This window comes from Trematomus bernacchii, unplaced genomic scaffold, assembly GCF_902827165.1.
Source record: "Trematomus bernacchii unplaced genomic scaffold, fTreBer1.1, whole genome shotgun sequence".
Lineage (NCBI taxonomy): Eukaryota > Metazoa > Chordata > Actinopteri > Perciformes > Nototheniidae > Trematomus > Trematomus bernacchii.
In genome coordinates, this window is record NW_022987839.1 from 1,394,398 (window position 1) to 1,418,292 (window position 23,895).

The 23,895-nt window shown below is 38.8% G+C and overlaps 5 protein-coding genes across 7 annotated transcripts; 3 read left to right on the forward strand and 2 right to left on the reverse strand.

Moving 5' to 3' along the window:
* Window positions 1-496: 496 nt before the first annotated feature.
* Window positions 497-7,029, forward strand: cdcp2 (CUB domain containing protein 2). Its single transcript, XM_034152794.1, has 6 exons — window positions 497-611; window positions 3,757-4,104; window positions 4,549-4,890; window positions 5,790-6,143; window positions 6,352-6,530; window positions 6,660-7,029. Exons 1-6 carry the CDS (start codon window positions 497-499, stop codon window positions 6,963-6,965), a joined length of 1,644 nt encoding a protein of 547 aa, XP_034008685.1. The 3' UTR covers window positions 6,966-7,029.
* Window positions 7,030-7,073: 44 nt separating this feature from the next.
* Window positions 7,074-10,131, reverse strand: tceanc2 (transcription elongation factor A (SII) N-terminal and central domain containing 2). The gene is made up of 4 exons (XM_034152829.1): window positions 9,767-10,131; window positions 9,527-9,668; window positions 7,804-7,997; window positions 7,074-7,509 (listed from the first exon to the last, which is right to left on the reverse strand). Exons 1-4 carry the CDS (start codon window positions 9,863-9,865, stop codon window positions 7,321-7,323), a joined length of 624 nt encoding a protein of 207 aa, XP_034008720.1. The 5' UTR covers window positions 9,866-10,131; the 3' UTR covers window positions 7,074-7,320.
* Window positions 10,132-10,527: 396 nt separating this feature from the next.
* tmem59 (transmembrane protein 59) lies at window positions 10,528-14,032 on the forward strand. 2 transcript variants are annotated; one of them, XM_034152831.1, is made up of 8 exons: window positions 10,528-10,762; window positions 10,977-11,082; window positions 11,317-11,411; window positions 11,512-11,664; window positions 11,761-11,833; window positions 12,294-12,414; window positions 12,533-12,650; window positions 13,312-14,032. In XM_034152831.1, exons 1-8 carry the CDS (start codon window positions 10,607-10,609, stop codon window positions 13,462-13,464), a joined length of 975 nt encoding a protein of 324 aa, XP_034008722.1. In that variant the 5' UTR covers window positions 10,528-10,606; the 3' UTR covers window positions 13,465-14,032. The 2 variants fall into 2 exon arrangements, with proteins under 2 accessions (XP_034008722.1, XP_034008723.1); XM_034152832.1 differs by having other exon boundaries at window positions 11,791-11,833.
* Window positions 14,033-15,291: 1,259 nt separating this feature from the next.
* On the reverse strand, window positions 15,292-17,631 carry lrrc42 (leucine rich repeat containing 42). Of its 2 annotated transcripts, none has more exons than XM_034152834.1 (7): window positions 16,903-17,631; window positions 16,680-16,814; window positions 16,473-16,591; window positions 16,276-16,361; window positions 16,082-16,195; window positions 15,865-15,949; window positions 15,292-15,762 (listed from the first exon to the last, which is right to left on the reverse strand). In XM_034152834.1, exons 1-7 carry the CDS (start codon window positions 17,289-17,291, stop codon window positions 15,473-15,475), a joined length of 1,218 nt encoding a protein of 405 aa, XP_034008725.1. In that variant the 5' UTR covers window positions 17,292-17,631; the 3' UTR covers window positions 15,292-15,472. The 2 variants fall into 2 exon arrangements, with proteins under 2 accessions (XP_034008725.1, XP_034008724.1); XM_034152833.1 differs by having other exon boundaries at window positions 16,473-16,594; window positions 16,903-17,630.
* Window positions 17,632-17,813: 182 nt separating this feature from the next.
* Window positions 17,814-23,039, forward strand: yipf1 (Yip1 domain family, member 1). The gene is made up of 10 exons (XM_034152835.1): window positions 17,814-17,923; window positions 18,214-18,342; window positions 19,710-19,864; window positions 19,989-20,069; window positions 20,181-20,268; window positions 20,450-20,566; window positions 20,675-20,841; window positions 21,028-21,210; window positions 21,903-22,008; window positions 22,306-23,039. Exons 2-9 carry the CDS (start codon window positions 18,309-18,311, stop codon window positions 21,987-21,989), a joined length of 912 nt encoding a protein of 303 aa, XP_034008726.1. The 5' UTR covers window positions 17,814-17,923; window positions 18,214-18,308; the 3' UTR covers window positions 21,990-22,008; window positions 22,306-23,039.
* The last annotated feature ends 856 nt before the right edge of the window (window positions 23,040-23,895 follow it).

Consider the following 23,895-nt stretch of genomic DNA (forward strand, 5'->3'; position numbering starts at 1 on the left):
GAAGTGCAATGACATATCAATATTGTCCTTGGTAGAGAGAGAGAGGGTGGAAATGTAACAAAGTGGCTCGGAGAAAATGTTAAAAGATTACTGTGTCAAAAAACATTTCTGTCTGAAAGTGAGCACCAGCTGGGAATACAAGGTACAAGGTTGTAGCAATGTTCCCTCTGTATTCATTCAGTTTGGCTGGTCCAGTCCTGCATAAAAAGTGCCACAAGTGCTGTAGGACTATTATTGTGATGCTGAAAACTCTGTCATTAGGTAAACCCACTGTTAGAAACGACGTTTTTTGTATTATGTGCTTTCAAAAAACTGCTGATATAGGAGTCAACAATTCATGAAACAATGTGTTGTTGTGTACATCTAAAAATCATGCAGCATTAACTCATTCAGGTTTTTCCTTAGGCTCTGTCTTTATAAAACACACCATGCATTAAAAAATATTAAAAGACAAATCATGCTTACTAAGACACACCATAGTACACTTGGAGGTGGCATGGAGATGTGCTGCCAAGCTGCAGGCTGTGTCAGAAACATTAACTTTTTATCGTCTTGTGACATATGCTTATATATTCATTTAATTTCCCCCGGACTGTCAAGAGCTTTAGAGAGCATTCATCAGAGTGAGCAGTTACCAACAGTCCCTGTATAGCTGTAACAGAATCGTACATAATCTCTCTTGATGTGGAAAAGTGTGTTTTGTAAACAGAGTACGTTTCATTAATTTCTTGTGTACAAAATATTTGCATCAATTGCGCTCTTGTTGTTTGGATCCAAAGATGCCAGATGCCATAGCTGTCAAATGCCCCCTGCCCAACAACATTAACTCAGACACACACAGACACACACACCTACAAATATAGAAATGTGCACCCCTGCCAACAAGAAAATCCCTTCCACATATGATTCAGTATATTAATAATGGATTTTGTTATACTGCTGAATATATATAACAAAATGCTAATTTCATGTATATTTGTACCACAATTATTCAATTAAGCTCCAGGTCAATAGGCTGCTATTTGTTTGACTGACGTTCCCCTCTTTAATCTGCTGGAATTTTCTAATAGTTTCAGCCTTATTTGTTTATTGAGTATTTACTTGCTAATAGGTGATTTAATTGCTCTAAACAAACGATATCTTTCAGAAACACATTTCAGCACTGCCCAGTGCTCACATCCTTGAACAATGACAAGCTTTCAGGGAGGACAGAATTAAAATTCAAAGGCAAGGCTGTTCATTTTAGTTCCAGGAACCGCTGTGTGAAAAACACTTGACTGATTTTAATCACATTCTTAGTTATTTCAGCTTAGAGCTCGGTATGACTTTTTAAAAGCTGGTGATTTTCTCTTCAGTTTTTATAGTGCAACAGCACCATCTAGAAGGTCTCTGCAGGTATTATCTTTGCTCACTGAAACCATTAGATATTCCCTCTAAAAGCCCGGCCTTCACAGCACTGCTGGAATAGCAAACATTTATTTGCAGAATAGGTTTTTGCTAAGAGTACTTTATCTCCCTGTCTGTTATACACTCCATTGAGTCAGGATTATTGTTGCTTGTCTGTATTGTTCAGTTATAAGACTGCCAGGAGGAATGAGTCAGGGGATATGATTGGCATTTGGCAAATACAACAAAATCTCCCTCTGAGAGACATTGCAGCATTTAGTGTGTGGAGTGTAAACAGAATTTTCATTAAAAAGCTTGCATCTATCAAAAATGTTAAGACTTCTGCCATCTCAGTTATAATTTCACTAAACTTTTCGTTATAACTCTACTTTTTTCTTAACAACATGTATTGGACAGCTGTAATTAGGTTTTTCACAGAGACATTTTTTATGGGCTATTTAAATACACAGTATGATGCACCATTAAAATGTTAGATGGTACACAATGAAGGATGTATTTTTCTCCCACTCAAATACAAGCTGCTGGTGTGAGCCTCAGCGGTAACATAAACAACAGAGACATGAACCATTCCTCACAGCAGGTACTTTCATTTTTGATTCAATTAAAGTGCAAATGCTCGAGGACTTTTACTTTAGTCAAATTTAAATGCGGAATGACTACTTGTAATTGCATATTAGAGAATAACTTAAACATAAAGGAACAGCGGGGTATATTGTTGGAGAATTAGCTGAGAAGGTCGATACCAATCTGTCAGTTAAATATGAAGCTTCAGCCAGGAGACAGTTGGCTTGGCTCCCGCATGTCACTGCTCCTGCCAAGAAATAGATTACCTCATACACCGACACCCCCAACCCAAATCAAACAAATTACATAATACATGTTCATTTCTTAAGAGGTGCTACTGAGAGGGGTGGGGTTGTGGGTCTAACTCAGGAGCTGTATAGGCTAACAATTTGGCCCATTTCCAGTCTTTGTGCTAAGCTAAGCTAACCATTTCCTAGCTGCTTCATATTCAATGGTGAGTGGTATGATATCTTCTTATTTAACTTTCGAAAAGAAAGTGAAACTATTCCTGTGAAGGGTTTTAGGTTGTTACATTTTTTGTGGGCCCCCTACTATCTCTATCTCTTGCTATTTAACTGTATTTTATTACGGTGTAAAAAAGATTTTGTGTTTTATATTAGATTTCTTGTTTTTTATATTTTATGTATGCACCATGACATCAAGTCAAATTCCTAGTATGTGTGAACCTACCTGGCAATAAACCTGTTTCTGATTCTGATTCTGATTCTGATCTCACACTTTCAGCTGCATCTCACAGTCTTCTTCTAGGGCAAATATGAATATATTTTTGTGGATTACTAGCTTTCATGCTCAATAGTGTACACTTTACTGACTGTGCTTAACACCCCGATGTAGCTATTCGAATAGTAACATCGCATTGGAGAAAGTGAGATACTTATCATTTTATTTTTACTCTGAAACCATCTAACACACCTGTGCATTTCTTAATAGACTTACATACCCATTCAAAGGAGAGATGTTGGAGTCTGTGTGTTGTGCGTGAGCTGCTTTTACACAAGAAAATAAAAGTCTACGCAGTGCCCCTTACTCCAAGACATCAATAGTTCTGGGCTCCTCTCACATTGCTCTAATGAAGCCATTTATATAAGTGACAAATGTGATTATTCGCCTCTCTTTCTTCCTGTCTCTTTTATCAACTCCACTTGCAGCTGGTGTTCAGTGTGTGTGTGAGAGAGAGAGACTATCATTAAAAATGTATAGCAACTCTCCAAGCACTGTCCTGACAAGCCACTCATGCTCATTGGGTATCAGTCATTAAAATTTAGCAAAGAGGCCAAAGCGTGGGCTACGTTGGTATCGGGTTTCTCATTCAGGCTGTGGATGAATTTTTCAAAGTCCTATTACCTCTACAGGCACCGCTGCTGATGTCTCAAGGCTGTGTGCTCTGACACTGCTGTTGTTTGTCTTTGCTGTTGTTGTAGCTAAGGCGTGACAAAAGCAGAATCAACAATAACAACATGAGTCTCAGGGTGGCTATACTGATTCATTTATTACTGCTTGTTGACAAGGCTGATTCTAAAAAAGGTGAGTTGCTATTTGTTATCTTGCAAAGCTTACATTTGATGAAAGTGCTTTGTCTTGCAGGTACTGTATATACAGAGAAAGTTGGGCCTCAATTGTTCAATGTCAGGTTGTAATACTACTTTCAGAGGTTGTATCAGGTTGCTGGAGAAAAAGTGTCAAATAAATAATTGAGCAAGGAAAGAGCTACAAAGTATATTTTCCTTTTGACAAGAAATTAAACTTGAGTTTTGTAATTATAAGGTGTCAAATGTGGAGGAATCCTCTCTGCTCCGTCTGGTAATATCTCTAGTCCAAACTTCCCTGGCCTGTATCCCTACAACATCGACTGTTCCTGGCTCATTGTTGTGGCCGAGGGCTCCTCCGTCCTCCTCACCTTTCACCACTTTGAGCTGGAGTACCATGCCAACTGTGCTTATGACTACATCAAGATCTACAATGGCATATCCGAGGATGAAGGGAACCTCCTTGGGACATTTTGTGGTGACATCTCCCCTCCTCAGTTCACATCTTCTTGGAATGTCATGTCCATTATCTTCCATTCAGACCGCCATGTGGCCTACAGGGGCTTCAGTGTTGGCTACAGAAAAGGTAACTCATTATCTTTGATGCAATGTGACAGGGAGTTAATTTTTTTCTAGCTATGATCAAATCCATGGCTTTAAGCTAAAACTTCTTAACCTTAGAATAATTTAGATCTCACAAAATCATTATATAGAAAAAACTCTTAAGACATCCTTATGTCTCTGTCAGGCTGTAAGCACAGTGGTGCTTTGAGCTAAATGTCAACATCAGCATGCTATCATGCTCACAATAATAATGGAAGTTGCATGCATTTTTATGTTTAGTTACAATGTCATCATCTGCGTTGAGTGTGTTATCATACTAACCTTTGATAATGAACCCTTAACTATAGGCTATAGGGATTGTCGTTCATTGGAAATTAGACTTGGCACAACACTACATGAAAGGTTATTGTTCCCATTCACATCATAAGTGCAAGATGCATCTGAGTTTGCCTTCTTTTCTCTATAGATGTGTGTGGTGGAGTCCTCACAGGTCTTTCAGGTGTGATCTCCAGTCCAGGCTACCCTCTGGAGTACAGCAACAATGCTGACTGCTCCTGGGCCATCCACGTGTCCAACACCAGCGTGGTCACCTTGGTCTTCTTGGACTTCCAGCTGGAAAACAACGAGGGGTGTAATTTTGACTTTGTCGCCTTGTTTGATGGCCCGACAGTCACCCATCACCACCTGGGCAAATACTGCGGGGCAGATACACCTCCTATCATTGTCACCACCTCCAATCATCTTCTGGTGCTCTTCAAGTCTGACTTCAACATTGGTGGGCGTGGGTTCAAGGCCTACTATTACTCAGGTAGGAAAGTTTAATGTAATAGGTTGTACTTGAAAAGAAGTAACAGAATGCAATTTAAATTCCTTTGAGTATTTTTATTGCCCCTTTATGCTTTTTGAATAACAACAGGAATTGGAAATGTAACAAAGGACAAGGTGAAATACTTCAATATGAGACTTTCAGGTTATCATAAAGCAGCTGTTATTCAATCAAATCTAATTCAGAAGAGAAAATCTACCATGAAATAAAAAAAATAAGGAAAAAAAATATTACATCACACTGAACATTTGAAACAAGACAAAAATGACCTACAAAATAGCTCTAAAGATGTTGACGTCTGATGAATGAAAATTGAATACCACTGCAGCAATGCAAATCGGTCATCACCGTCCAGCAAGAAGAAAAAGATTCCACACAGTAAAATTCCTTGAGTGTTCGAGCCAAAGCCCAGAATTAAATCCAATTCAAACACTGCATAATAACTTTTTAGACAGCTGATCACAGAATGTCCCCGTCTGACCTTGTCGAGCATAAACCAATTTGCAAGAGGATGAAAATCCTTCAACACAGTTGCAAAAGGATTGAGACAGATTTGACTGTATCATTAATCCTCACTTATTTAATTTGTCACAAAATAATGCTTTTCACATTATTTTGAATCTATTTTGAATTCTGATGACCACACCAGTGAATGAACTGTTAGACAGTTTAGGACATATAGATACTTCTTATTTGGTAACACTTTCAATGACTCCCGTATCTATGACGCATGAAAAGAGAGATACTTTTACAAACATGAACTTTTACTTTTGTGGTACTCACTTGAATCAAACATTGGAAGCAGCATCCTTAGAAAAGTAATGTGAGTAATGTGTTATAAATAGTGTTGACTAACTTATCTGATCAACTGTACTTAACAGATGAGTGCCAGCAGATCCTGTCAGATGTAAACGGAAACTTCAGCAGCCCGCACTTCCCAAACATCTACCCAAACAACATCAACTGCCACTGGAGCATCACTCTAGCGGCTGGGTACCGCATCAAACTCTTCTTCCCTGTCATGGACTTGGAAGACCGCAACAGTCTGTCAGACGAGTGCGACTACGACTCTGTGGCAGTTTATGACGGGGAAAGTCAGACGGACCCCCTGCTGGGGCGCTGGTGTGGCAGAGATCACACCCCCTTTCTCGTCTCCAAAGGAAACAAGTTGCTGGTGGTCCTCAACACAGACAGAAATGAGGCTCACAGAGGGTTTACTGCTTCTTATCTTGGAGGTAAATGTTCCCTACCAAAGCATTTGATTCATTTCAGAAGGAAAAACTTCTTATTTGTATCTGTGTTACTTCTACTAAGGGTGCACCCCCTACTGCTACTGTCTAAATCTCCGCTAAAAATACTCTTGGCTAGACTCTAATATGCAAAAATGTTTTCCATGTTGTTTAAAAAAGTTACAACTATGTTCTTTTTACCCCTTAATCCAAGTGGTTCCTGTAAACATTAGCTGCACAAGATCAGAATTTACCATACTGATACCACAGCAGTCCTTACCTCAGCTGGACAGAGAGAGCATCTACCTGGGAGACCCCTCCTGTACAGCCCAGCTCACAGCCACCTCATATAAGATACTTGCTCAGTTTGTCAACTGTGGAACTGCTGGACAGGTGACTATCCCGTATCCTGTCACTTTCAGATGCATCAAATTAGCAAAATATTAACCATACTTTAGCTGTAAAAGAGATGTTTTGTATGTCTTGCTTTTTTCTAATACTGTAACTCATGATCCCTTCCAGAAAATTCGGAACATCACCGTGCTGGTGAACAAACTCTACATCGATTTCTCTGATGGGAAACAGCAGAATGTGCAGGAATATAGAGTGCAGTGCGACGCCCTGAGGAAGATAGCGTCAGTCTCCATCATTTCAGCGGAGGAGCGTCGTCTGGAGGAGCAGGCCAAGCAAACTGACAAAAAAAGTCCTGAAGCTCCAGGGGGTCCAGAAGCTGTGCCTCATGACCTGAGTGATATTGTCTTTATTAGCATCTGTGTTCTGGCTGTTATTCTCATGGTGATTGCTATAATTTGGCTGGTGCTGCTTTAGTAATATATGTTAATGATCTTATATGACAAAAGAGGACTCAAATGCTTAAGTTGGCATATTTTCAATCATATTTTTTTTTATAAAAAAAATTTCACCAATAGTATAAAAACACATAATTTACAAAAAACGTCTATGATTCCAGATAAAAGACGGCATTATCATCACCATCAACAATAAATTATTCTTGACTGTGTTTTACATTCAGTTATGAAACAGTGTAAGGTTGCTGATGTGCCACAAAGTGTAAACATATTTTGTATCTCCTTTACAGAAAATAATAAAAAGATAAAAAAATCAAATGCATCAAAAAGATTGGCAATGTTCAAGTAAAACCATCCAGAGGTCTTTACACCAGTTATTTTTTGTATTTGGAAACCAGCTGGTTGACTGACATTGTGTTGTCCTTCACTTGAGTTCTGATTTCTGGGTTGTGTTTGAAGGCAAACACCAGCGCTCTAATGGTCCGTCTGTATGAACCGCTGACTAACCGGGAGCTCAGGTGAAACACTTCTCTCTCAATGTTGTCTATTAGACCCGAATCCTCCTGTAGGCCAGATAAGAAAATAAAAAGAACCAGAATACATTAAAAAACAGGCATACAAAAACATGTCAATGGTCTTGAATCAAACTGTATGTTTGTGTATTTGTATAAAGAGTAACATGGTGAGAAAGAGGTTTTTTCCAATCAAAATTGTACTTGTAGAATGTATTATACATTAGTCATCAATTTATATTACCAGACTACCGCAACCGGTGTAATGTCAAATGTAAATTAGATGCGAGGTACAGAATAAGTAGTAGGCATCACATTAGACTTCACTGAGACGCTCCTTCTCACCTTGACCTCCAGGGCCTCAGACATTAGTCTTCTGGCGTTGCTCCGGAGTCCTTCAGATTGTTTGTCGGAGCGCACTTCAATTGACGGCTTATTGGAATTCTCCTCAATGAATGTCCTCCAGTCAGTGTAAACCTTTGCTGCCAATGAACTAACTTCAGGGTCCAGATGCTTGCGCATTTGGTTGACAGTGTGACCTTAGAAGAGAGAGAGGTTTTCATAATGTGTTGAAATAAACAATGTGAATCTGATTCAGGGCCTGGCAGGTATTAGTGCTGATGTAACAATGCAGTCAACTCCAACTCAGGACTTGAACCTAGGGCTGTGCGATATGGAAAAAATATCACCATGTTTTACAACACAATTGCAGGGTAAACTATTGAAGCTTTCACCAAATATTTAAAGGAAACCTATCATGCTATATTTAAATGATATATTGTAGGGCCATACCTATATAAGGTATATTTATACGTTTCTGTTTTCAAAATACCAAACAGATCATGCATTTTAGCCATGCCTCATTTCGCTCTATGTGCTGTTTGCTGTCTACGGGTCTGATTCTGCTGACCACGCCCCCCTGCAGGAGAGGGGAGACGTGCTCTGATCAGCTGCTGGGCTGTCAGAAGAGGGGGAGAAAAAGAGATCTCCGTCCTCCGTGTTTATTATATAGAGTCGTTATTCATTTGTTTTAAAGCTCAATAAATAACAAAGAAGACCTTTGACCGGCACTTTTCTAATTTTGTCCGGAAGATTTAAACTTTAACGGACATCTTGACCGGCGAAACAAACTGAAACTGAAACTCTGCCGCACGGTCCCCTCGTTCCTTGGAAGAGGCGGAGAGGTGGGTGTTTGTCATCTGCTGGTGGACTAACCGGAGATAATTACAGTGCTTGCCTCGACGGGGAGGGATTGCATTGCAGCGGGAGCAAACGCTTGCCTCGGGGAGGGAGAAAGAAAGCCACAGCAGAGAATAAACAGAAGGGTAACCATGGTAACCAAGTCTTCTTCACTGCTTTTGTGGCAGACTACAGCGCCACTTACAGGCCTGGCATATGTACTACAGCGTCTCCAGCGCTTTCGAACGGCAATGGCCGTGGCTGTCTCCTCCTGATTGGTGGAGTTGGCCCAATAGCCGTAGCGCCACCGTCCTGACGTCAGGACAGTGTTCAAATCTGGATCAGTTTTTATCAGATCCGACGCAGCCCCTTTTTTAGAGATTTGGGTATGGAGGAAAATAGAGAGGGTTGTGTTTTCTGACACTTGGTGAGTTCCCTGGAACACCGGGGACACATATTCATGTATAAAAGACGTACACAAGTGCATTTTGCATGATAGGTCCCCTTTAAACAATCTAATTTGTGGTAAATTATTGAAGGGCTAGTACAGTCTGGTTAAGTTCAGAAAATAATATCCATTTACTGTAAGCAGCCTTTAAAACCAGGAAAAGACACTTAAGCAATACTACAATATCCAAAATGTAAGAAGATATCAAGTCTCATGATATTTATGTATTATTGATATATTGCTCAGCACTTGTTGTAACTATGCAGTAGGCTATGTCAATCTTTGAGATATTCATTACATTAGTTTGAAATAAGGTGGTTGTTATACAGTCAGTGCTCAGTACTGTACATGCTTAAGATGTATAATACATGTTTATACTTTCCATATCAGCACAGCAACCAGCAAATTGTAAAATAACTTGTTGGAGTTTCCTTAATTTACCTATTTTAGTGGACTTGAGCACCTCTCTGGATGGGATCTTCTTGCCGAGCTCTGTGAGGGCAGACAGCAGGTTGTCCTTGCTCTGTTCTGGCAGCTCCAACATGGACTTGTAGCGCATGATATCCTCAATCACAACCACCCTCTGTCAGCAAAACACAAGGGCAATGAATGACCAGAGTAAGTATGTCACAAAGTAACACTGACTTTGCCTGATCATCACATGTCGGACTCATATCTCACCCGTAAAGATTCAATTGTAGTTTGTTTGTAAACCTTTCCGTTGCTTTTGGATTTTGTAGGTGTTTCCCCCTTGGGAAGTCGTACTACAAACTTGTCCATCTTCAAAAACAAAGTAGCAAGATACCTATTAGATTAAGACAGGCAAACTGATAAGGACTGCTGTTAGCACTTAGGTATATAATGTTGCCCAGCTAACTCTAATCTCCTTTTGAAATTCAGTGAATTGAAGCCATTGTCAGCTTGATTCAAGTCATTCCTTCATACTACACTAATTACAAGTTTCCTTCATAACCTCAACTGTGACAAATCAGTTTGGTTAGTATTGCTAGCTGCAGCTGAATTGCTAGTAAACAGTAGCGACCGATGTTGCCTTCAGGTGCTGGAGAAATTACCAGAATACCAGTATGCTTGTTGAACCCGAACCAACAAGATGGAAAGTACATTTCTGCGGAAAGTATTGTGCAATACATACAAATGATAAGAATGAATTCAGAAAGAAAATTGTAATATTAATAAACTACAACAAGCTTCAATATTCAGTGTTTCTTATTCTCTGTGTAACATTAACTCTTAATTTGAATTCCTTTTTTAATTATCTAGGTATCTCCTGAAATTCATGACAATAAAACATTGTTGGTTCATAAAATAAAAACATGCTGATTCTCACCCAATTTGTTGTTTAATTATCTATCATGTGAAGGATTTAACAGTTTACGAGGAACACTCAAACACAGCAAAACATTCAGGAAGTCTCGCGTGAGGCAGAGTTCCCGTGATATAACAGGCCGATTAGGGAGGAGGAAGAAGAGCGTGTTGTTTGTTTAGGTTTTCGCAGACAAAATGGGGACTCTCTCCTCCTTTGTTTGTGTGTTAGGACTTTTCGTCCTGCTTGCGTTCACATCTGCATCTACTGATGCTTTCGACAGCGTGTTGGGAAACACGGCATCCTGCCATAAGTCATGTGAAATGACATACAGTTTGCACACGTATCCACGGGTAAGTACTCCTTCCGATGAGGAAAGTAATGTCTGCTAGTGTTAGCTAACGTTGGTAACTTGGTTGAGCAGAAGTGTAAACCTCACTTTGTCACAACGCCTTCTGTCTTGTTAAATGTTGCAAAGGAGAGCTCATGCAAAAGTTAATGGCGTTATATTATTTCACGGTTGTTGTTTATGTTGCCATTTAACTGGTCCTGTGGTTTGTTTTTTAGGAGGAGGAACTGTATGCCTGTCAGAGAGGCTGCCGTCTGTTCTCAATTTGCCAGTTTGTCCGTGACAGTGATGATCTGAATCAAACCAAATCCGAGTGTGAATCAAGTAAGTTATGTATTTAGCTACCGACCTATTTTATTCACCAATGCAAAGTGTCCAGGCCTTTTATGATACCATTCTGAAGTCATCACCAACTGTAAAGCTGTAAACAGGTGCGCCTCCTCATAATAAACCCTGGTATTGGCACACCCAGTTACATAAAAGGTAGACCAATTATACTCCTTTTGTCAAACCTGTTTCAACTGTTACTTCTCTTTACATCCAAACTTTTTTTTACAGCCTGTCGTGAAGCCTACACTCATTCTGATGAGCAGTATGCATGCAACCTGGGCTGTCAGAATCAGCTTCCATTTGCTGAGCAGCGAAATGAGCAGGTACAATCAAGTGTGAATCAATGAGTAGCATGTAGGGATGGATGTACACATCTTTCAATAAAGAACTGTTTACTCAGTATTGCTTGTTTTTGCTTTGCAGTTGGAGGCCATGATGCCTAGGATCCACATGCTGTACCCCCTGACGCTGGTCAGAGGATTCTGGGAGGATGTAATGAATCAGGCTCACAGCTTCATCACCTCCACCTGGACTTTCTACCTCCAGGCTGATGATGGCAAAGTTGTCATTTTCCAGGTATTGTACTGAGTAGGGAAAACATAACAGACTAGGCAATCTTATCCAACATACTGTTTGCAAAAATTACCCTGTTAAACATATTCTGTGTAACAGACTGAACCACAACTCAAGTTTTTCACCCAGTTTGAAGTAGAAAAAGAAGTTAAAGAAGAGCCGCAGAGGAGCTGTAAGTCCTTTTTATTTAATTTTCTTAAAATACACCTTATGAATGAAGTTGTCGTTATTCTCTGCATTTCTTTATTATACGTATAAACGTGTGTTTGGGTATAGCCAGTATAGTCTTAACCTGACCTAGTGTACTCTTCTGATCACCCAGAAAATGCAATAGAGAGCCACATAGCTGTACTGAGTGACATGTTTGTTTGTTATATTGAATATTGAACATTGACACAAAACATTATTTTTTAACCATTCTCACATGCATCATCCTGCCACAATATATGCTCAGACAAGACCACCAAATGCTTTAGTGACTCAGTTTTGAGTAACATTTTCTAGAAACTACATTGCCCAGCTGTTTTACATAATAATTAAATGTAATGAAAGTATATATCTTTGGGCAGTCTTTACTAGTTTGCATCTTCATATACGGAGCAAATGTTTAACCTCTTTTTCTCCTTTTCTAGTCCCAGGGTTGGGCCCATTTTACAAAGAATACCACCGCACTTTAATCCAGGAGAGGGACAGAGATATGACCGGCGACCGCAGCTACGATGATGGATACAACCTCTTCAGCTGCCTTTCAAGGTTGGTTAGCACACATTTATCTATTTGTCAAGGGGGTTACACTTTTGAACTTGCTTTGCAAAGCACGATATTAGCAATGCTGCCCACACAAGCTCTCTATTTGTTATGTCCTCCTCAGGAACCCTTGGCTACCAGGGTGGATCCTAACCACAACCCTGATCCTGTCCGTGCTGGTCCTGATCTGGATCTGCTGCGCCACCGTGGCTACTGCTGTGGACCAGTATGTACCTGCTGAGGTAAGTTCTGTGCTTTTTTTAATTTTTTGTGTTGGCTCTCGGGTTACTTTAAATCAAATTTTTAGACGTGTCTTATCCTAATTTTCTTGCTGAAATGTAGATGAGGTGATTAATACCTTTTTGTATATCTGTAGTGTAAATATGTGGCTGGGGCAAACAACTAGTTAGCTTCAAAAGGTATTAACGCATATAATGTTTGTTAAATCTGTACAAAAACTGAGATGTAAAATCTGGTTGCCTAGCATCTGTATCTTAGTAACCCTTCTGTTTTTGTATGGATTAAATAAACAAGATTTAACATGTGAGCTTTTGAGGTGATGCACATTTTGAACCTTCGGATAGATCAAAGCGAACTGTTTCCAGTCTTTGTGCTGAATTAAGCTTCATGTTAACAGTACAGGTGTGAAGGTAGCATTGGTCTCCTCATCTGGTTCGCAGCATTAAAGTTAATGAGTGTATTTCTCAAAATGATAATTATGATTCTATTGAGTGAAACGGGATCTGGTAAATGCAGATCTTGATTCTTAATTGATTCCTTACGTAACATCTTGCTTCATAATAAAGTTGAGTGTAGTTATTTTCAAGGTTGTGATTACATTTACTTCTGAGTACTGTTTATATTTAAACTACATTCCAATAATTTCTTTATTCTTCCTTTTAGAAATTGAGCATCTATGGTGACAGGGAGTATTTAAGTGAAAAGAAGCTGACTCCATATCCAGCCTCCTCCCTGCTGATCATTACCTCCAAAGGCTCTGAGGAAGAAGCCGGGCCCCTCCCTTCCAAAGTCAACCTGGGCCAGTCCGACATCTAGAAGCCAAAGCTGTAGCAAAGAAGCAATTTCCTCTTTTAATGAATAATCTTTAGTTGATTTTTATCCTCTGGCACAAGACACGTGCTTCCTTTGGTCTAAACAGGAGTAACTGCATTACTGATATGTCTCCTTTATTAATGCTTTCTAAATTAGATTGATAAAGGTTTTTTTCTGTATATTGGTATAATTGAGGCATTATGATATAGTGATGGCAGCAGTAAAATGTTTTGGAAGTTTTCTTTAAATTCAATGTGTGCGTTAGCTGGTGGTGTTGGTGTGCTTGTTTTCTTGAAAAATGTTGAAATGAACTATTTGTGACTTGAAGTGATACAGGTTTAAACCCATACCCTCAACTTTTAAGTAAGATTGTGCTAATATTGCAGACTTTCCCTGTTTGTTCATGTTTTTACTGCCATGATTTACAGATGATATTGAATTTTACAATAAACTGGTATGCTCTTTATCTTAACTAATAGTGACGGTACACACAGTATGTCTTTCCTGCTTTACTGTTGTCTGTTCTTTTAATGATGGATCAGAATTAAATACAATGGATTGACATAATTGACATGGGTGTGACTTTTCTCAATCATTGTATACTCTAGCTTTGGAATTGGACTCAATTGGTAAACACATTTTGAACAAAACAATGTAGCTGTAGAAGTAACCAACGTCATACATTTCAAGGGGATACATTCCTAAAATACTCCTTGTTTTAAATCTGAAAAATGTCCTTAAAAAGTCAAACTAAACTTCAGTATGATACCATATTTCTTGATCAAGTAACACTGCTGTAAATGTCATCTTTGGATCTCCAGCCTCTATGATTACAGTGAACATGCTGCTAACATTTGAGCATGATCTGCAGCACATTTAAAGCTCTAGTGACTGCTTCCAATTAAAAGCATTACACTTAGTAATTTAGTCTGAGAATAGCACTAGTTTCCTGTGTAGTGACAAGTCAACTGCCTTGGGGCTTGTGTGCTGTTATGAATCATAACACGTTTACCCTTGCACTGGAATTATAATTTAAGGTACAATCTTACATTTTTTTAAATCAACAGCGAGTTTACGTAGCCATTTTCATTGTTTGCTATATTAGTGTAAATATCTTAAATATGGCATAAAAGAGTGTGAGGACTGCTCTATGGTGGCATTTCAAAGACACAGCAGTTACACAATACATAAAATATGTTATTCATGGCTGAATTAACCTGCTGGGTGGCCAGCACACACACAAATGATCCGCTAGACCCCCTAGTAACCCTCTTTTTCCAGCTCTGTGCTGCATACTGTGTTTCTGTGTTGGAATACTACCTAGCCTCCAGGTTTACTGTGTGGTAATTTGATTTACAGCGGAACTGCACCGATTTAATACATCAAAGTCTGTTTACAGGTCTTGCATATGTGAAAAAAGATGATGTATAAAGCGTTTTGTGGCTTAAGGAGCTTAGCAAAGTGTGATAAATTGCCTAAAGTGGTGTTGCTTGCATCAATTTGGGCTGAGGAATATAAGTTTGGAAATTAAAAAAATATTTGGTTGTAGCATAAAACCATGTTAGTCACAGCCCTCCAGTCCAGAGGTCTAGCCGCTGCTGTTGACACCAGTGCTGCGTATTCCTAAGCAAATTCTGTTTAAATATTATAATCAATTTCAAACACTGTTAGCATGGAGCTGTTTCACTGCAATATTCCACCTTGCCCTGTTAGTAATTAAGTATTGATGCAATAGGCAAAAAAATTGCCATATTTTGTATTATGTGCACTGTTCAAAAATAATCTAGACCGTTTCCAAACAGCAAAATGAAAGGCAAGGACATGGAGACGTACAAAATACTAAACTTTATTTATAAAAATATATATACACAACACCACCTGTATCCAAGACGGTTCATCAGTTTGAATCATCTTGAAAAACATTATTGTAATTTGCACTTATGTGTTACCAGTTAACCTGCATACCAAAGCTGCTCTCTGCTCTTTGTGGCATGCTACAAGGGCGAATAGTTCAGTATTTGTTCAACAAGTCAAGGTCCTCTGCAGTAAGAGCTGATGAGGGAAGACGTTTGGTTGGAGGACTTTGACGTGAACTGTCACACCTCTCTGACTGACGCTGCCTTTTTTTGAGCCAGGAAGGTTTGCCTTGTTGATTTGTTGTGGAAGGAGTCTGTTTCTCAGGTATGTGACTGTTTGCTGCAGGTCGGAAGAAATGCAGTCTCTCTCTCTGGGCCTCTTCCTCGCTCTCGCATACCAAGGGTGCTGCATTCAGTACGTCTCTGACAAACTTCTGCCTGCCAACTACAACAAAAACAAACACTGTAAAGTCTGTCTTAGACACTGTGTCATCATCATTAATTCTAAAAAGTATTACAATGGGAATTTAAGGTAAAATAAACTTACAAAAGTGAAGTGCTGATGTTCTGGATTCATCAATTTTCTTCAGTGTTGGCATTTGTGAGTTATTTGTTTCCCACTGGTTTACCACCTGGAAAGGAAACAATGCATTTATTCATGAGATGTGAACCAGCACTAAATTGCAACATTTAGTCTTTATTTGAAGAACAGTGCTTACATTACAGAAACGTGTTTCCTTTAATCATTGTCTGAATATATTTACCTGCTCTGCCCAGCCTTCTGTTTTACATCTCGAGTGATCAAAGCTGTCTAGTGATTTCTCAGAATAAATGAGCCCCAACAGGTCCCATATGGTGGTCTTCAATCCTGTGCCAAGCTAGAAGTATAAATTACATTTAGATGTCAGCATCACAATAATTTGCAGCCAAATGTAATGCACAGTAGTTAGTGTCGTACCTTCAAACTGGTCCCAGATACATCAAGATTTTCAAGTTTGGGGAAGCATGTGATGTATCTCAAAGCCCTGACTGATATAGGGTTATCTGTGCATGAAACATAATAATTATTAAACAGGTAATGATGAATATGAACCCGTTTTAATTGTGGAGGTGGTAGTATCTGCACTAAAATGGGAAAATAGTTTGGTTACTAACAGGAAACGTCAAGTAACTGAAGACAGTCCAGTCCTTTCCTCTGCATCCGAATAGGTGCAGTAAATCTTTGGAGGCCCACGTCTGACAGCCTGTTACCACCAATGGAAAGCTGCATTAGGCTGCTGGAAATGAAAGGCAGAATTGTTAGTAACATAGCTTCATATATTTTCCACATCATATCTTTGGGACTGACAAATCAAGTATTACCTTGCCAATGAGCTTGATGATGTTAAATGCTGGAATATCTCATGATCATCACCCAGTCTGCAGCCAAACAGATCCAGACACTTCAGACTATGAAATGTTTTTATTTCATCCATCCTCTCATGCAAGAGTGGAAATCTGTAGAAATGAAAATGACATAACATGCTGTTTCTGTCTCGGGCACATCAAACTGTGAGGCTGGATATATGTTGGCATGATAACTGACCTATTTCTCAGACAGAGGGATCCAAGCACCATCTCCCCATAAGCGTCACTGAATAACTGCAGGGCTTTTGAGGAAATGTCTGCGTTTAAAAATACACGATTCTCCTCTGCTGCTGCAAACAGTCTGTCTCCTATTTGATCAGGGAAGCCCACCAGAGAGTCCACATGGTGAATGTTGTCAGCTACGAATAACAGAGTGATGTCAAAGAGAGATTTGGTTGTGTATCTCAGACTTCCCTCTGCATTGTAGGTGAATATAAAGTTCTCTTTTCTCAGCACAAAGGGATTTGTCCTTCTGCATGATGACACAGGCTTTGGCTGGGCCAGGACTATGTCACTGACACGACGAAGGTTTCCTCTTTCTCGGACATAAATGGCGCTATTTTCCATCTTAACGTATTTTTCTTTTCCTGTAAGAAGGACACTCTTAACAGATGCACAAAAGTCAGCTTCCAAGTTGCGTTCAAAAACAACTTAAGCATTAAAAAAAACAAAAGTAGGCTACCTCACTTGTGAGCTAATCCATGGTCGTTGAATGAGCTAAAACCATGACCAAAAAGGACCCACAATTCCTATGTGAGTGTCTTCTATTATCTGCTTTCTTTTCTCATCTTATTTGGCTTATAAAGACAAGTTATTTACAACTTATGCTTGTATCAGAGTAAAGTACTTCGAGTTCCTCATTGTAGCCTACCGTGCAAGTTCACACAGTTGGTGGTGGTGGTCTTTGCTTGATAACTTCAAAATAAAAGCCCAATGCTAATATAAACTTATTTCAAGATCCCCAAAAAATCAAAATAGATAGCAGATATCTTGCATATATTAACTTATACAAATATTTTATGCAACCAATCATGTAACAGTTAATTATATTTTAAATTCAAAAGGTTCAATATCTTACTTTGAAAAGGTTTCGATACAGGAAGAAGGCTTGTTTACATGCCCAGTATATCCGGTTCCGGCCAACGCTAACCTAGCTGAGAGAAATTAAATGATTTTTAGAGGTGCTAATAGATACTTTGGTAAGCATTAATTGTTCAGAAAATAACTGATACTGTGCACTATATTTGTTAATAAAACAGAGGCTGTCTTGATATGTTTACCCAGTCTGAAAATGATGTTATTAAGTTAGCTAATGTAATTATTGGTGAGCTGTCAAGTGAGGACTTGGAGTTGGTAGCTAACTTGAGCTAACTTATAACTTTGTTTCTTTTTCACTGTGTTGCTCATAGAGTACACCATTTTTAACCATCATTCAGACACGGTAAACGTGGGGTTAAGCTATTTCAAATGTTGTTTCTTTATCCAACAGCTTGCTAAGATTACTTTTGATCGTCTTTGTGAAACATAAACTTGCCGATAAGTTCCTGTTAGACGCTCCACGTCACGGACAGTGAATCCGTGTAAATGGCGTCGACTAATGATCCTTTCCAATTTCAAGGTAAGTGTCCTCCACCATCCTTTATGTCAGGGGTGTCAAACTCAATTTCATCGCGGGCCACATCAGCATTATGGTTGCCCTCAAAGGGCCGGTTGTAATTTTAACACTATATAAATATACATATATAAATATCAAAATAATGTTTTATACTGTATAACAATATTGCCTCTGCATTGGAGTATTATTGGTTTTGGCAATAACTACGTCTGAAAGCACATGGTTGTGCATTAATGTATTGTGCACGTAGACACAAAAATACTGTATGTGGGCTCAGACTAACATTTCACTCTCTTACTGTTACATAAATCCCATGAATTTATGAAATTTAGTTAGCCTCATCATATCTTATCAAAAAGAGATACAATGTTTGTGAAATCTATTTTTTGTGAATAATAAAGTATTTTTCTTTTGTATATCAAGCATTATTTAAGTAGGCTATATTTCATTTGAATTCAGCAATAATATTTTAATAGTCTGAAAGCCAAGACTTTGAGAACCCCCTGTCCCAGATCCTGCTGTGTTACTATCACCTGTCACTCACTATTTCAGTAAGCAGTGAGTGGGGGCGGCGGCGTGTTGAGGAGGAACAGAGTGAGAGGGGACAGGGATCGCGGAAGTTTTCCTCCTTCCTTTACAAACTTTACACAAGTATTTATAAGTATTTATCGTCTGAATATAGCAAAAAGACGTTCATACTCTGCAAGCCAAGACCTCATATATTTTAATCAACCAGAAACCGGAAATAACCGTAATGCGAGTTTTTCTAAAACATAATAAATCCATGTGTGTCTCTGAGCCGCAGCAACACCGACTGATTCTTAAAGAGCGGGTCATTCTGTCTGTTTGTTCTGGGACTGGAGTTGCTTGTCTCGGTTGCTGAAGCAGACTTTGCTCCGTGTTTGGTGTCTCTGTGCCGCTGTAAATTATGTTCCTTCAACTCTGTGTCACTCACAGTCACACACTGGTCACTCACCGCCTCAGAGTGCCGCTGCTGATAGGAAGTCGCTTCAGTGCGCACGTCACAAAACGAAATGCATTTTGGGACATGCAGTTTATGGGCAACGTGCTTAAACGGCATGTAACCGTATAATAAACTGTTTATATTCTTTGCGAGCTCTCGCGGGCCACATAAAATGACGTGGCGGGCCACATTTGGCCCGCGGGCCTTGAGTTTGACACGTCTGCTTTATGTGATATGGAAATGAAGTTTACTCAATGATGATGTTAGACAGTTTACTCGGCTCTTTCAAAGTCTCTATGGCACTTGTAAACCCACATCTCTCTAAACTGCTGCATTGTTATGCATCGGTAGCAACATCCACTTTTTTTGGATTCATATTTTCCATTTATCCTTGCTATGAAATTAGAATTTGAAGAAGCTGGCAATCTGCTGGAAGCCAATAGAGATGCAACCACTATCAGCATTGAAGATGATGACATACCAGAGAAGCAGAGAAATGCTGCTGGTTTCACTCCGGATGTTAATGACGAGGACCCACATGCCAGTGATGACAAGACAGAGGTCTGCACAACAATAACACTTTTTTAAAACGTATTTCTTACTTTTTGAACTATGAACTATTCAATGTTGTTGCATCAAAAACGTATTTGATTAATGTTGCCCTTCTCTATTTTTTGTATTAAAGCTCCTCTCTGGGCAAAAGAAAAGTGCCCCCTTCTGGACTTTTGAGTACTACCAAAGATTTTTTGACATCGAGACCCATCACGTAATGCATTCATAACTTGTTTTAACACTGTGATATGTTGTCTTATAATATGGAGTTCAGAACATTAATAGATTTGATTACATGTGTAATGGTTATTAACATTTGTTTCAGGTGAAGGAAAGAATCATTGGATCCATGCTGCCATGGCCTGGAAAGAACTTCATTCATGTCCACCTTCGTAGAAAACCTGATCTTTATGGTTAGCACTTAAACAGTTTAACATTCAAGTCCTAATTATTAGAGGTTGTCCGGCTTCTTCTAATTTGGAAAAGAAGAGAAGTTTCCCTGTTTGTACTGTTGATGTAATGCTGTACTTAATTGTTGTACCACCAAATGGGCACACAAACAGAGTTTCTGATGCCTGATATTTGTGCTTTCAGGACCATTCTGGATTTGCACCACCCTTGTGTTTGCTCTAGCCATTAGTGGAAACTTTTCCAACTTCCTGCTGAATTTAGGCAAACCAGACCATAAGTATAGCCCACAGTTTGGAAAAGGTAAGTGCTGTTATTTTTTAATATTATGGCTCAACATTCTCAGTTTGAAGGTAAGATGGAACTGAACATTTTACTTATTAATTTGTTTGTATTTGATGTGTTTTCCAGTGACAATAGCTGCAACAGCGATCTTCAGCTATGCTTGGTTTGTACCCCTTGCCCTCTGGGGTTGCCTGCTCTGGAGAAACAACAAGATCATGAACTTAGTGTCATATTCCTTTATGGAGATCGTCTGTGTATATGGATATTCCCTTGCAATATACATACCAGCAGTGGTAAGACCTGATTTATTTTATCTCATAAGAACAAGTGTAATATTGTCAATTGAATGATTACATCTAATGAAAAACGTTTTGATGATTAATGCTACTTTTCCCTGTATCATGAATATATTCAGAGCCTTGAATGTGTCTTGTAATGGAGATGAATATTAAACAATGCACTGTTCTTTCCCATACTAGGTCTTATGGATTATCCCATTTGAATGGCTGAGGTGGTGCTCCATCGTGGTGGCTCTCTGCCTCTCTGGCTCCGTTCTGGTGATGACTTTCTGGCCTGCAGTCAGGGAAGACCACCCCAAAGTTATTGCAGCAATAATGTCGGCCATTGTTCTGCTCAACGTCCTGCTCGCTGTAGGCTGTAAGGTAATTGCTCTTGCTATAGCTTTGAAGCTGCTTTTACATCAGTTTACTGTTAGGATTTATTACAAACTTGGGAGCAATGGAAAATAAAACTGTTCAGGGAAATAAGATACAACATTTAATATCCTTCTTTGGCAAAACACTTATTTATTAATCCATTCAATTCAAGCTGCTTGTCCATCTCCTTGTATATTGAGGCAATGAGAGACTCTCTCATTTGTCCTCAATGAACTCAGTAGCGTGGCCAAGCTTTGACCCCTCTTGTCAATGTCAAACACAGACACTACACTATACTACATGGATAGCATTTTGTATATCCTCCTTGTGTGTTTCTGGGAAATGACTATACCTGATAGTGTTAAGTTCACTCCCACTGAGGAGACTCTCAATAGGAAACTGTGACTGCATTGGCTAACTGGTGTGAGAATGGGCTATTAGTGTAATACTGTCAGCTGCACAGAGGTATCATACGTCTGGTCTATGTAATTAGTCTACAAAGTAAGCTTGTGTCTGAAGGTTGACAAAGATGAATGGATTGCAATAAGGCCGCGTTCTCTCTTGGAACACTGAACATTTGCAACACACTTACTTAAAGACACCGGCTTTTATTTTGATTGATTAGTAGTTTCTCTTGATATTGTAAATGCCGGATTGTTTTACACTTGTTTGACTCCTATCCTTGTTTGCTTTTCCAGGCCTATTTCTTTAGCAAACCAGAAGCAGCACTATCACCTGCACCTTCTGCTGCACTGGAGTTGACCAAGGCACCGTCTGCGACATGAAGCCTTTCATTGTCTAAAGGTAAACAATAGTGACACACAAGCCTTTTAAGCCATGATCCTTTTGTACATACACTAATAACCTGATAGGTGTGTGTCATCTTCCTCATCCTTGTACTTTTCATGGACTTTATTTTATTCACATGCAATGGCATACAAAATGTCCTCCTATGGCAGTAGCTGCACTACACTGTTGGCTTATATTAGTGTTTTTTTCTCAAGTGTTTTTTTTTTCTAACCTGCAGCACATCCGACACCGGACTTCCTTTACATGATTCCTCCTTTTCAAACCAAGTGTTATTTGTTTTTTAAATTGCAGGTTCTCCTGTTGCCTTATTAGAGAGAATCGGGTTGCTGCAGTGATGAAGTAATGGGTCGGTTGGATTTCACCTGCACTCGGACATTCTGGCCCAAGACCTAAAACCCCAGTGTCAATGCTTGTTTCAATTGAATAACCTCAGGAAATTAACACTGGTACTAAGTATGTTATTTATAATGGGATGGGTTCTAAGCTTCCTTAAAGATACATGGGGTATGGTGTTACTCAGCACATATATGATCTCTTGCAGTATGGCAGTTTTCCGCTTTATAGTCCTTTTTTCAAAGTACTTAAATAACTAGTCTATGCAGTAATGTTGGTGACATCAAAGTGATTTTGTGTATATACATTTTTTATACTCAGTTAATGGTAACTGGCTAGTTAATTTTGTGTTATGAAGATTCTTTATTCACAGCATAATAATAACAGGTGTTAGTAAGAAATTCAAGACTTGGACTTATTATGAACAATTTTTGTATCATCTTTTCACTGATATAACCATAAGTGCCGCAAACTAATGCCAAAGACCCATTCTAAATGTCCAAGGCTGTTACAATTGTGTAACTTTTTTAAATAATTTGTTTTTACTTTGAATAACTGCATTTCATAAAATGTATAACATTGAATATGTTCATTTGCAATGAGTGTTTCATGGGTAAACAAATAAAATATGTTCTTTGTGGGACCCACGTTTTTGATAAAATCATCAATAATAAAGGTATTGGACAAAATTATTTACATTTACATTATTTAGTGAATTTTCAATCGCAAATGAACCGATTATTTGCAAACTGTTTTCACTCACATTAAAATACATACTACTATTAACCAAACTTTTAAAATGTGGGAAACGTACAATAAACAACATTAGATATTCAATTGTTTTAAGGCAATCTAACACACTAACTATTTTTCATAAAGATGTGAATGTAATATTTGCCATCTTTGTCTACTTCAAAACTCCTCTTGTGAACCTGAACAGTTGCAATATATAAATGCATAAAATGTTAGTTCACAACTTTTGTTCACCTTATTTTATATAAGTTTATATGTATGAAAACTCACCGAAGCTCAGACACGTCTAGACAACGTGTTCCACTTCTACCCGCTCCTGACAGCGGTAAAAGCTGCCAGTACATTTCAACAGTTGGACATTTTAAATATTTAAGGGATAGATTGTACCTAATTGATATAACTTCAACATCTCAAAAAGAGCGTTCACTTTAAAAGTGGACATTTGGCTGCTGTTACTGTTTTCCAACTCATCCATCTTAACTGTCCTGTCTGATAGGATCTACTGTGTCACTGTTTGGATGCACACAGTGGAAAAATGTTACTTATGTATGTAAATCCTGTGTACAAGCACACAGTGTTGGCTAATACATTGCACGCAGGGGGGAACTCTGTTAAGTTTATGATTTCCATTAATTAACAGGGGCAACGTTAGCTGATTAATCAACAAATTAGGAAAAACATTTTGTCACTTGAAACTGTGTCAATGGATGGTGGCGCCCTAATTAATGGTCATTCTAGCCCCAGCTTTGAGTTACACAGGAGGTGCCTGTCAAACAGACAACCCTCTTAGAGGAA